Source organism: Oreochromis niloticus, linkage group LG12 (assembly GCF_001858045.2).
Source record: "Oreochromis niloticus isolate F11D_XX linkage group LG12, O_niloticus_UMD_NMBU, whole genome shotgun sequence".
In the NCBI taxonomy this organism is placed as follows: Eukaryota; Metazoa; Chordata; class Actinopteri; order Cichliformes; family Cichlidae; genus Oreochromis; species Oreochromis niloticus.
The window spans coordinates 6308596-6322492 of NC_031977.2; the positions used below are offsets into that span (position 1 = coordinate 6308596).

At 43.1% G+C, this 13897-nt stretch overlaps 1 protein-coding gene across 4 annotated transcripts in view; it reads right to left on the minus strand.

Moving 5' to 3' along the window:
* Positions 1–432: 432 nt before the first annotated feature.
* Positions 433–13897, minus strand: part of cux2b (cut-like homeobox 2b) — a 95504-nt gene continuing 82039 nt past the window's right edge. For all 4 annotated transcript variants that reach the window (XM_005472953.3, XM_019366121.2, XM_025896906.1 and 1 more), the window contains exons 11-22: positions 12831–13022; positions 12666–12724; positions 12526–12574; positions 12167–12266; positions 11199–11828; positions 9203–9301; positions 8189–9027; positions 5958–6123; positions 5502–5807; positions 5216–5404; positions 4845–5121; positions 433–4391 (exon numbers count right to left, since the gene is read on the minus strand). In XM_005472953.3, the coding sequence (XP_005473010.1) occupies positions 3593–4391; positions 4845–5121; positions 5216–5404; positions 5502–5807; positions 5958–6123; positions 8189–9027; positions 9203–9301; positions 11199–11828; positions 12167–12266; positions 12526–12574; positions 12666–12724; positions 12831–13022 (3705 nt within the window). In that variant the 3' untranslated portion in view covers positions 433–3592. The remainder of the gene's footprint in view (positions 4392–4844; positions 5122–5215; positions 5405–5501; positions 5808–5957; positions 6124–8188; positions 9028–9202; positions 9302–11198; positions 11829–12166; positions 12267–12525; positions 12575–12665; positions 12725–12830; positions 13023–13897) is intronic.

The following is a 13897-nucleotide window of genomic DNA, read 5'->3' on the forward strand; positions in this document are numbered from 1 at the left end:
GTGACATTCATTCAGTCTGAAGAAATCCAAAACCATTATTCTTATTCCAAGAGGTTCATATTAATGAATGTAATAGTGAGTCATTTTCCTAAATAAATAAACATTCAGTCTACTTTGTTTGACTGGCTTTTCTTTGAAAATCCAGTGGTGTTTATTGTCATATTTATAATATCCACAATTGCCCAAGTATCACTGCTTAATGTAGTGGACATGAATGACCCTGAATTCAATAGGAAAGATGAAGTGTTTCCTTCACTGAAAGACTGCCAGAGAAGAGTGCGATGTGAAAATGATTACACTTAAAAATAGTTAGGGATGCACGCTACAGTGTAATATTTTATATATCCACATGAATTTGCAGTAACTTTTGTATGTTAATGTGTGGAGCACTCTTTGCTCATCATAAAGAAATAAAAACACAACACAACAGGATCTTAAACAATTATGTATTGACTGATGGCTTACACAGCCTATGCAATTTCATTTCCAAGATGCTTGGCATACCATTGTCCATTCTTTAACATTTAATAGCCTGACGTGAGGCATCAGACAGTTATCTAAGCCTGAAGGATGCTTCTTTCGATTGGCCCACAGCTGACTTATAAATGACAACTTCCCTTGGTGACAAACTCTTGGTGCCAGATTTTTTTTTTTTTTATATAAGCAAATCTTAATGCATTCATTCAAGTTTTGCCAATCAATCAGTTTCTCCATTATTTAGTGACTGAAGTCAGTTATAAAATTAAAACATCTACTGTGTAGGGCTATTGTGATATAGAAAAAGCTTTGCTGTTTTCTGAACTTACAAAAAGCCCTACACCCCTCTCGGATCAGACTTCACCACAAGGCATTTCTCCATGAGGATAATGCATGGGGCATGTGATATGGCACAAAATAAATCTGGAAGTATAACGTTTGTAGGGCCAGTCTCAGGTTCTGATTTGACTGTAATCTTGACAAGTTTGTGAGAGCAAATTTCTCAGCTGCACCATGCGTGGACTTCCCTAATGCAAAAAGACTTCAAGTGCTGATTCAATGTCCCTGTGCAAGAACAATAACACAAAAACAGTCTATCCCTTGTTGTGTGAGCAGAATGGATTTGCATGCAAAACAATGAGATGAGCTTTACATGAAGAGATAATGGTCTGGGTAAATACATTTCATTTTCAGTCATATGTCCATGTTACCTTGAGAAACAATGAAGCTTTCACATAAGAAATGCCACTTCTAATCATACAGTATATTATGCACAAAATATGATGGTAAGAAAACCAGAGAGAAATCTTCTGTGGCTCCAAGAAAAAAACAAAACAAAACAAAACAAACAAACAAAAAAAAACCAAACAGTATTTCCAAGAGCAAAGTCTACTGATCTAAAAAATGCAACCCATTTAGCCTCATCCTGGTGGTTCCGCTCGACACTGTACTTTGACACATCCATGTAATGAATTACAAAACAGCCACGACTTTCCAACAATCCGCTTTTTTTCCCCTCCGTGTGAGTGTCGAAAATCCCATAATCATACAACTTCCACATGTTCGTCGAATATTTAATGGAGTCATTCTCCACGTCACATAGTTTTCATATTCAACACCACTGATGAGAGCAACTGTTTCAATAAAGCTTTAAAAAGCAAGACTACCCTGAGAGAAGGTCTAAAACGTGGGCAAGCTTGCCAGACCAGAACTGGCTTGAATGGGTTTGGTTTATTAAATCTGTACACTCTATTTCAATATAATCAGCACATTTTTGTTCCAAGAATGTAAGATAGTATTTTTTTTTAGTAATTGTGTAATATATATCTCTACATAATACAATCCAAGTCCTCTGAACTATGTAGACATGTGCAAGTGTTCACTACCAACTTCAACGATACAGTAAAGGCAAAGACTTGTGGACACTAAGTTAGGATAATGTTGATATTTGAAATTTTTCTTGAGTCCTCACAATTATCAAAAAAATCTAAGTGCTGTAAGTACTTCATACACGAGGTATTGAATATCTAGTTAACTGTTCTGAGTATAAAATAGAGGCAAAATACATAAAGAACATCTTGCAAGCATGACAAAGAAACGTCTACAGACACAATACACACGTGGTCAAAGATAATATGAGGGGATACCTGTAACCTTTTGTGTTCTTGAATATAGCATACTTACAGACTGATGAGAGGTCACACTGTACGTATCATGCTTTTAAACACTGGGAACTTCAGCCTCAAAGTAGATCAACGCAGAGCAGGGGTGGCCTAGCTAAACAGCATCTCTGTGCTTGAGGTGTTTTGTTCCGTATCATTTACAGTAAAACGCAGATTTTCAGAATGTGCAATCAATCAGGTGTTACTCCATAACACATACAAAGGGACGAACAGCAGCAGATTTATCTCGTAACCCCCCAGCCCCCCAATCGCCACCACCACTCGCTTCATTGTTTGACCCTCTGAGGCGTGAGCTCGCACCCGAAGCATGATACGCCAGCGCCTTCCCTCCGTCGGTCCAAACAAGTGTGCGTCGTGTTTATGCAAAAGAATGGAACGCATGGTCGTCGCATGATGTGCATCAACATAATCTGAGGTAAACTGGGTGTCCTGTGTCTTGGCCCGTTACAGTCTGAGAACCAGTGCCTTAGAGAGTCAGAGAGGTAAGTCTGAAAGAAATCGTGTAAACTGTGCTCGTGCGAAGTGACTGTTGCACTCACTACCAAAAGCACAAGGGCCCTAAACTGTAAACCTCGAGGATTATTCAAAGCAAACTAAAGAAACCAAAAACACTTCAAAAGTACTCTACTCATTAGGTTTAACATTTCCTTTTTTTTCTCGTTTTTTGCAGGGTTTTCAACTTTTTTCTTTTTTCTCGTGTTTTCGCTCAAGTATAATCACAGGTGACTAACTACAGAGGATAAACAGGGTCAGGTGAGTACCATGCTACATCAGGTTTAGAGAAGGCTATTGCAGACAATTCTACAACATGTACAACCACATTTTATACGAGTGAGTTACAAATATTTCAAAACATATCACCAGGAAACTAAGTACATACAAGATGTTGAATATTTAGAGTCTTAAAGGACTATCCCTCAGTCAGTAATAGGATTTCATGTTACTTGACTTAAACTGTCCAGTCTTACAGACAAAATCTGAAAAATTGCTATTCAAAAAGTAGCAAATTTGGTCAGTGTCTCTTTTCAAATAGTTATAGTGCTTTTAATGGCTTAAGACAGGGGTCTTCTTTTAATCTCACCCAGTGGCAATCTACAGAACTTCAGTGTACATTTGATGACACCATAGCTGCAAAAGTCTTCATGTCAAGTCCAATAAGTAAAACGACAGCTAGTGCTGTCACATATATTTCAAAGTAGTATGCATTATCAAAAGGAAAAAAACAAACAAACTAATACACATTTATAAATTTTTTTTCAACTCTCAAGTTCTTGTAGGGAATTCAACCGTATGATTAGCTCCGTGTTCCCATTTCCTGTGAGTTATCGTTCTTGGAGGACAGGCCTTCAGGAGCCACGCTCCATTTAAAGACGTCAGGAAGCTTCTGAGACTCTCCTGTGTGGCGCAAAGGTTTGGATACACCTAAAGTGGACTTAAAACTCCCATTCCAGAGTCTCTTCTCGATTGGCTGCTCTCTCTAACCTGTGGATGATGTTATTGAGGTTGGCCATTTTCTCCGTGCGTCTCTGAGTGCTCCTGTTGAGTTTGGGACTTTGGAAGGGAGGGGGCGGGTTAGGGTCCAGGCTGTGACTGGTGCTCGTCGATGGAGGGTTGGGCAGCGAGGGCGATATGGGCGCAGAGGAGGAGGGAACGGGCGACACTGACATCATGAGGCCAGGTGAGGATGCAGCAGAGGGCGAGTTGAGGGAGACCTCCAGGCTGCTGCGGCAGGGCTCTGACGAAGCCTTGAAGCTGACCGGGTCGACGGGTGACTTTCCGGAGTCTTCCCCCTCGTGCCTGGTCTGATTGGTTCTCTGTGGACCGTCTACGGAGAGCCCTCCAGGGTAGAGACCCTGACCTTCTTCCTGCCTCAGGCTCTGGCCTGCCAAGTGGGGCTCGCGACAGCCCGCGATGGAGTCCTCGTGCTCACTTTTCAACTGCGGGAGCGGCACGGCTGTTGGAAAACACTGAACCCTGGACTGTTTCGCCGAGCTTTCCCTTCCCTCCTCTGCGTCATCTTCCCTGTCTAATGCCTCCTGTTTGACATGAGGCAGTGAGGTGTTGGCACTAAGAGGAAGGCTGGAATGGATGTGTCCTGAGGGCTGCTGCAGCCTCCTCTCCTCTCCGTCAGAGTGAGGGCTCCGTGTCACTGAGGGGGAGTAGCTGTGGTGCTCAGCATCCGTGTCATTGTCTGGCAGACCCTCCATCAGCACCTCCCGTCGCATCCTGGACCTGCACACAAATACCACAGTTAGACATTGACTGAAAGAGACTTTAGAGACTAAAGTTTACTTTCTAAATCAGATTTCAGTTGAAGTGTAAGAGACAGTTTATCACAAAATTAGATTTACATATTCTTCCTTTGGCTCTTTAGGTTTTACATTTCAGAAATCAGGACTTGATTACTCAAAAAGATAAAAAATACACGTCTATTTGCCTATTTTCCTTTTACTGGATGTAGACAATAGAAAGAAAATAGTTCCTAAATGAAATTTCTGTAATGTCTGTTGCCATATTATTCAAGAAATGGCTCTATAGCAGTTCTCTTTAACACTGGACAACACAGCTCTGGAGGCCAGAGAAGAACTGATTTTGAATGTAGTGTGAGCTGTCCATCTAAAGTAAATGTACAGTAATAATAAAAACAGCAAAAACAGCCATTTGTAAAGCTTATAAAGGACTGGCCTGTAGTTATGAAACCAGTTGATGACGGTGTTGGTTTTGAGGTTGAGCTGCGACGCCAGCATCTCGATGGTGTTTTGAGAAGGGTAGGGCTCTAAAAGGTAGGCCTTCCTCAGGGCATCTTTCTCTTCGGCTCCCAGCACCACCCGAGGCTTCTTCGCCTGGCTGTAGGGGCACAAATCCAGAGAGGCCAAAGCCGGACTCACACACTCAGAGCGAGTGCTGGGCGAGTCGCTGTCCGAGCCGGTGCTCAGCAGGCCGTATCGCCTCTTCAAATAGGCTGGAGGGCAGACAGAAACATGAAGAGTATGGAGATTACAAACGTGTCAGAATCATCTCTCCCGTCATATTACAAAGTAGACTCTGGTTCCCACCTTTCTTCTCCATCTTTTTCATTGCCCTCAGCTTGTCTACATTGTGAGGATCATTGAGCCACAGCTGCATGCGGACGAAGGGCTCCCTGCCTTTCAGACTGAGCTTGTGCCATGGTTTGGGTCTGGAGAGCAGGTCAGACACCGAGCCCTGCGTCAGGCCCAGGATGGTCTCCCCAAAAAGACGCTGGCCTGTGGAGAACAAATATACACAGGTGTATAGTTGCTATGGTGTCTTCAAGAAGTGTTTTGCGGGGGTTTTTATCCCAAGTTGTGAACTCAGACCCACCTAAGTTATTATCTGTTAGCACCTCTTTGACCTTCTTGGTGATGGCATAAGTATCTAGCTCCGGAGACATGGCCACCAGCTCCTGGATGCCCAGTGGGTTTGTGGGCTGATGCAAGGTCATGAGGCTGGGAGTGGATTTCACTCCCTCTGGGTTGGTGGACAATCCCAAGCTCAGGCCCTCTGGCTGCTGGTTCTCTTTACTGCTCTCCAGGGAGAGACTCACAGGCTCTACCAGGGGACTTGGGTGGCTGTCCGCCGGGCTGGGAGGTGGGGATGGTGAGGACTGGGCCGTCACTGGGCTTTTATCTGTAAGTAGGAAAGAATAGTCACACCAATCAAATAAATACAGTTGACTTTGTAAGCTGTGCGTCTGTGATTTTGTTTGTTTTTATTAGTTGCAAAGTTTCTCAAGGAGTCTAGATATTCTCAAGCGTGTGTTGTGAAATGCAGACTCACCCTGAGTGTGGCCCTGGTTTGGGGGCTGGTTAAGGCTCTGTCCTAGCTGATCCAGTAACCACAGCTGCATACGGATGAAGGGCTCCCTGCCTTTCTGGGTCAGCTTGCTCCAGGGTTTGGGCCGAGACAGCATATCGCTCACGCTGCCCTGAGAAAGCCCCAGCACCTGGAACACAAACACTGGTTGATATATTTACCTTTTAATTAGACACACTATCTATGTCATTACTCACATCAAATGTATATGTTGCACAGAAATGACTGAAGCTCCAAGTTATTATTGTGAAAGATGGAAAACTATTTGGTCATGCACTTTCCCCATACAACCACTGGAGGGAGACAATGTACTATAAATCTTCATGGTTAATGGTTTAAGTTCGACTTGCAGCACACCTCATATTTGATCAGTATGAATTTTCATATGTGATTTATATTTCTGCGATTCAAATACGCAAATTTCTGTAACGATAAATTTTCTTCCTTTTTTCTCACAAGATCGTATATTTTAAAAAATAAAAAAACTGCTGCACCGTCTTCAGCTTTAGTGGGAATCGCATTAAAGATATTTTACAACAGTCATATCAACACAGCAGAGAAGGAAGACAGCACCTTTCATATCACTCTGAAAAACCTTTGTGACACCCGTTATATTTTATCCACTCCAGACAGAATAAAGTGATATATCACAAAGGCTGCCTAGGAAGACACCCAGAGGGATTTTAACGACAATAAAGGCACACTTTCTGGGGCTTGAACTAACAAAACTGATACAGAGTCTTCAGTAGCTCATTTCAGGGAAAATGCAAATAAAACACAGTGTTCTGAACACACCATTTTTAAAAAAAAAATGATTTAATCTTCTGTGTGTTTGTCACAGAAAATATAACACCTGGGTGAAGAAAAACTAACACGTTCTGCTCAGCAAAGAGTTGTTGAAAAGATGACTTTGGCTGAAAAGTGAAAGAATGTTTCACCAGATGATTCAAACTCAGAACCTTTCAGCCGTGCAGCAGTAAAAACCTCTGCACCACCGGGCTGTCCCAGCAATAAAGTTTGATTGCATTGAGGCCTCTATAATATATATATATATATATTTTTAGTCTAAGAACCTTGAGTGAATGCTTTATTGCTGTTTTATCACAACAATTTATCAACCAAATTTAACTAAATTTTGAAAAATTCTCAAAAATTTACATTTCACTCTTCAACTAAATTCAGATATAACAGAGGCGCTAATCAGAAACCCCAGAAAACATCACTGGACATTTGATGCTCCGTGGGATTTGATAAGACTGAGATTATAATGTTATTCATTTAAGGAACACCCGATAAAAATTAATTAATTAATAAAAAATAGCCGTATTTCCCTCAGGTTCACACCACAAAAGTCCCACAAGCACACTGCACCACAAATGTAACTCTGAAAGAGATGAGCTGCTCAGATGCCTCATTCTGGAAAGCCCTCCCAAACCACTGTGACAGCTAGGGAGAATAATGTGGTATGGTAAAACTTGCGGGCAGCCTCTAAAAGGTTTTTCAAGGGCACGAATGACAGCTCAACCAAACGCAAGCCTCTCAGCTAAAAATGTTGATGGTTAAGAAAGAGATGCGAGAAACTAGGATTCAAAGGAAGAGCAGCAAAGCAGAATCTATTGCTGTCTGACATATGGGGAAAAGCACCTGAAGGCTTTTTAGGACAATGTTGTATGCAGAAAGTAATAAAATGGCAAACTTTTAACCGTTTTCTTACAGGGCATATAATGTCAAGACTTCACATCATTATGTCAAGTCTGCTGCAAGAAATTCTAAAGAGCAGACTAAAATTCTTTCACAGCGATGTCAAATACCAGCACCGTATTATGCAAAGCTCTGAGCTGCAGATATGGCTACTAAAGTGCCGGGACCTGTTATTAGGTTTAAAAGGAGTCCATTACTTTTCCACATGGATGAGTTGTTTTTTTTTTTAACATAATTAAAATGTGTTTTATGTTTACTGAGATCACCTCAGTCTAATATTTCACATGCTCTGAAAATCCTCACAAATTCTCATTATATATGTGCTGCTGCTTACATTTGCTGTCTATAGAGATAAGATGAATTTTATGATTACAATTGCCATGAAAACATATTCAGTTTAAACTAAAATTCTATCCTTAATATCATTTTCTTCTTTTGTATTTGCAGGCTGTTTCGTTTGCAGTATGTGTTAATGTGAAAGGCCAACATCTGACCTTTTCACCAAAGATCCTCTGACAGATGCCGTTCTTTGCCAGCTTCTCCTTCACCTGCCGGGTCAGCTCGATGGTGTCCACCTCCCGGTACATGTACATCTCATACTGCTCTGGTGTCAGTGGGGGCACGGTGGGCTTCAGTGCACGGGGGATATATGCTGGATAATAGGAAAGGCGTCCCGGGCCGGGTCCTGGGGACTCCCCGCTTACCGAGGTATCTGACTCCACCTTCACCTCCACCGGCCGGCTCAGGCCCAGCTCGTCCTCGGCAGCAGAGGCCTCCTCACTGTTGGGGAGACCCTCGCCGTTCTCCAGACGCAGCCACGGTCGGGGTAAGGTGGAGGGCCCGGAGGAGGAGGAAGACAAGGAAGGGGAGACCGAGCTGAAGGGCCGAGAGCTGCTTCCACCACCGAGCACCATAGATCCCCGCTCCTGAGACCAGTGCTGATCGAAGTAGGTGCCCGCTTCGCCGATTTCTGATTTGACTTTGCGGATGATGTTCTGGACGAAAGCGGCAGGGGAGAGGACGCTGAGGGGTGTCTGGGGGCTGCTCACGGGGTTGGCTGTGCACACTGTAATGCAGCCCCCTTCCTCCTGCTTGATGGAGACGGGTAAAGGCAGGCCCCTGGAGCGCTCAGGGGGCCCCAGACGTTCCACCTGAACTCCTGAGCTAGCAGTCGAAGCCCTGCCGCACACTTCCATCTCCATCAGGGCCTGCTGCTGAGCTTCCATCTCCCTCCTGGCCTGTTCGAGGATGCTCTTTATGGTTTCGTCAGAGCTGCTGCCAGGCCCGTTACTGCTTCTGCCTGATGAGCTGTTTAGAGATGACTTGCCATCACCTAAACAAGAAAAACACACACGCTGACACTGACGCACACTCAAATCACCTTTCCTTTCTAATCTAGATGCATTCAAGTACTGATCAAAATAGATAATAGAACTCATTGTGCATAGAAAAAAAAACAATCAATAGGGCTTTTAACTATGACTTATGACTCGAAGCTTCATCCTCACCCCTCTGGGACTGGATCTCCTTCTTAGCCTGCTCCAGGATATTCCTAATGGCGTCGTCTGACCCAGTTTCAGGAGTTCGGATGCGTGGAGTGATGCTCCCTGCCACAGAGGGTAACAGAAAGAGATGGAGATAGAGAGAGAGGGAGGAGAGAGGAGGGGGTGAGTGGGATGGTTGATCAGAGAGCAGTTCCAAGGCTTTGCTTTTGACTGGTAGATCAATGGCTGCCTTTGAGCGCGTGCTGTCTGAGGTTGCAGTATACGGGAAGCTCAACTTTCAAAAGCTGTGAATCTAGGGAGAAAACAAAGTTTAAAAGTAACACTATAAACATGGCAGAGGAAACCGTGATGAAGTCAAGGATGAGGGCCAAGTAGATTTAAATGTAGAAGGTTTAAATGTGCACAGGTCCAGGAGCTAAGCCACCAATAGATCTGCTTTAAAAACCTCTGCGTACATAGTAGCACAGAACTGATGAAGCTTTTCAGTCGTATATTGTATACGAATGCTCATACCAAACATCAAGTTTCAAATAATGAGGTCAGAATATCCAGTTGCGTGAAGCCTTCAGACAGTTTTTTCTACTTCTGCCTCTCAATGATGTCAGTGAGAGAATATTTGCCTAATATGGTCATCACAGGTACGCAGCTCTGCTTGTGGCCAGTAAGCCCAGACAACATGTCTTTCAAAGATTTTGATTGGAAACAGCAACCAATCAGAAGACAGCTGGCTTAAAGGGAAGGGGAAGCTAAATAAGGATTATTTTGAATTATACAAAGTTAGTCTAGGAATAAAACTTGCAAATTAGTGCAATATGTCCCCGCTAAGCATTCTGAAATGCACTTTGTCTAAAAACGTATTTTATTAAGAATATTTCTGGATACCATTTGTAGTCTGCTTGCAGTGCATGTTCAAGCTTTGGCTGCATGCAAGTAAACAGTCTGTATGGAGAGCCAAAGAGGAATGGCTGTACCAAAATGCCTTTAATAACTACAGTCATCTGATGATGATTTCACTTTTTATTAGCTTTTTCCCCCCATTTATCTGCATTCAAAAACAATGAACAGAGCACAGAACAGAAGTCTTAGCACACATATCCGCTGGCTGCCGGCAGTCAGCAGACTAGCCTAATGGTTTCCAGACTGGTACTTGTTCAATTAATTTGATTATTTCATCGTTACTGTAAAATATGACCTTCCTTGTGCTTCATCTATCGTCATGTATGAGTGCAGTGGATGAAAATCACTGTCACTTCTAATGTTTGATTTGCAAGCCAGCGGTCTTTAAATTATGCTTAAAACAAACTTAATTTGCCAAACTTTCTGACGCTATGTCAGCTGTTGTTATGTGCTATAATGGTATTGTGTATTGTACTTTATACGTCCATGTGTTGCAGCACGGTTTTCATTTAGTCCGTGTCCTGTCACAGTGTGTGCTTCAGATGCAAACCCAAATGCAGACACAGGAGAACAGAGCTTGAATTCAAACAAAAAGCGAGAAACATGGAAACATGAAAACTAACAAAACTATGAACAAACTATGATAAACAATGACTTGAATGACAGAGCATGATTTACTGTAACGTTGATAACAGACGACACGACGCTGAACACAGGAAGACTGAGGACTTAAATACACACATGAGGTGATCAGGGGAAGTGGAGACAGATGAGGACACAGCTGACTAGAATTAAACATAATGACAACACAGGGGAGAGTAAAACTAACCACATGAACACAGAACACACACACACACGATCTATTTCAAAATAAAACAGGAAACTAGACATGACAACACTAAGCTTACAGACCTAAAACACATGATGAACTAGAAAAGAATCCAAACATGGAAACCAAGGAAACAATAAATAATGGCTGCCTTTAACCTAAGCTAAACAGGAATAACACATGATCACAAAGCTAACATGAGACAAATACAAAAATAAACTCAGAGCGATGGGTCAGAGACCCAGGCTGTGACACACAGTATTTAGCACTCACCTCTCTGTCGGACCTGGATGGTTCTGAGTGCCAGAATGTTCTGTTCATCAGACAGAAACTGCTTCATCTTAATAAAAGGTTCTTTGCCTTTCACAGTCAGCTTCCTCCAGGGTTTGGGTCTTGCCAGGATCTCGCTGACCGAACCCTGGGACAGGCCCAGCACATAGTGGCCAAACACTCGCTGGCCGATGTTATGCTTTAGCAGCTGCTCCTTCACCTGGAAGGCAATCTCTGCCGTGTCCAGTTGGTCATCGTCTCCTGCGGTCGAGCTGCCGCTTTCTGACTGGTCGCTGGGCAAGCCGGCATCAACGCTGCCCGCCCCCACAGGCCCTTGTGAGGCCGACATAAGCGCGACTTTGGCTGCATAGAGGGCGGTAGGGAAAGCCATGAGGCCATCCTTTTTAAAGTGTGGAGATAACAGCTGTTTGTGGAGGATGTGGTCTCCTGACAGCCGGTCCCCGGAGCACGGCGACACTGAGAAAGGCCGGGGGAGATCGTGGCTGGAGGAGGAGCGGTCCAGGGTGGGGGGACCGGGGCTGGGGGAGGCACGACTGTCCACCTGAGAGGAGGATGAGTGGGATCCGGGCGGCCTGCCTATCTCCCTGCCTGCATCCTCAGAATGGTCATCATCTGGTGACAGAAAAGCCATCTCACTCAGGCTACATGTGTACAGCTACATGGCTTTAACAATGAAGACCTAACTATTATTCAGCTTATAAAAGATATTTCCTGAATTAAATCACTTACTTTATACCCTTGCAAGTCCTACATTATGCAAACTCAGTTTAAGCACAGCGATTTAAATGTGGAAGTAATCAACTACAGAATCAGCTGCCCAGTGAGTGCCAAACAATCTGTGAACAGTATTTGGTAGATCACAAAACTCAACACCATTTAGAACCTCACAATCTCTTAGTACTAGTTTTCTTTTAACTTTATAGGCTAAAAAAATGAGACATTTATTTTACCATTGCTGTGTAGTATTCGGGTCTTATCCACCAGGTACTTGTGAGATGGAAGAAAGGCCTCTTTATCCAGCAAAAGAGCCTCTGCAGCCTTAGCAGAATCCTACACACACACACACACACACACACACACACACACACACACACAACACACACACACACAAAAGCTGTTAATTCTCGATTAATCAATTGCAGTGGCTGCCGATATCCTTATATTGGATATAATGGATGATGGATCAGTGATGCATTCAATTGCACTGCTGTAGTTTTTCTTCTCTGGCACTAAGAGAACATTAGGAAGAAACCAGAGGTCTGATTGTTAAGAGGAAGGCAAACGTGTGAAAGTGCAGGAACATGCGTACCTGGGATGAGCTGCCATTGGCTGAAGCCAGCTTCATTACCTTTAGGATACTACGGCGAAAACCAAAAGAAGCACAGTCATATATTTGGATGTACATTAACATTACTATGAATTATTGACACGTTCAATATCAATTATCACCTGAGTTCAGTTTTAATCTCTTCATAGTCCATCTGGGATTGCAGTTTAGCTTCTAATCTCTGAAACGAAAACACAGAAGGATAATATTTTACTCCGAATTAGTAAAAGATTCTGCGGACAGAGGACGCTTTCCCACATTTCCCATCATGCGTCCCAGCCACTCACCTCTATAGCTTCTGTCTTATAGGCTAGCTGGCGCTCCAGCTCTAGAATCTGATTGGCTGAGGTTTCTTGAACTTCCTGCAGTGTGAACTGCAACCGCTGAATGTTTTCGAGAAGGCGGAGGATTTCACGGTCTTTAGCCAGCAAGGCAGCCTCCAGCTGGGAGGGCAACACCTCTCCCTTCTCGTTCTTCTCCTGACAGGGTGACAGGAAGATGTGACAAAAGGTGTGAGAGTGAGGGAGAGGGAAAAAGTGATAAAGGGAGTGAGGGCAGCCCGTGAATCACAACCTCTGCTGTGGTGATGAAAGGTGAGAGAATATGACTTCTGCAAAGATGATGAGGTCACAATTAATAGCATATTCTAATTTATCTCAGAGACTGATAAAAGACAACACATTTCTACACCAATTAAAAAGCTCTCTGGCAGGGATTTCATAATTTCATAACCTGGTGATTTTTACAGAACAAATCGTCAAATGTGGTTTGAAAATTTTAAAAAGGTACGTGTACATAATACGTTTTTAAGATGCTCTAATATCTAGTTAATGACCACTTTGTTAGGTACACCTGTTCAACTGTTTGTTAATACAAATGAATTAATCAATTAATAACATTGCAGCAACTCAGTGCATTTAGACATTTGGACGTGGTCAAGATGACCTGCTGAAGTACAAACTGACCATCAGCCTGGGGAAGAAACACGATTTAAGTGACTTTGACCGTGACTTCATTGTTGGTGCCAGACGGGCTGGTCTGAGTATTTCAGAATGACGCTCTACTGGGGATTTTTCTACACAACTAACTTTAGGGTCATTCTCTGTAAACCATAGAGAGTGGCAGTGGGTGAATATGCTTTATTGATGTCACAGGAGAATGTCCAGACTGCTTCAAGATGATAAAGTGGCAACAGTAACTCAAATAACCACTTGTTACAACCAATGCAGAAGAGAATGTTGAACTTGAAGAAGATAACAGAAGATTGAAAACAACATTGCCTAATCTGACCAGTCTCAAATTAGATGCGATATTTGGATGGTAGTGTCAGAATTTGGCACGAACACCATGAAAG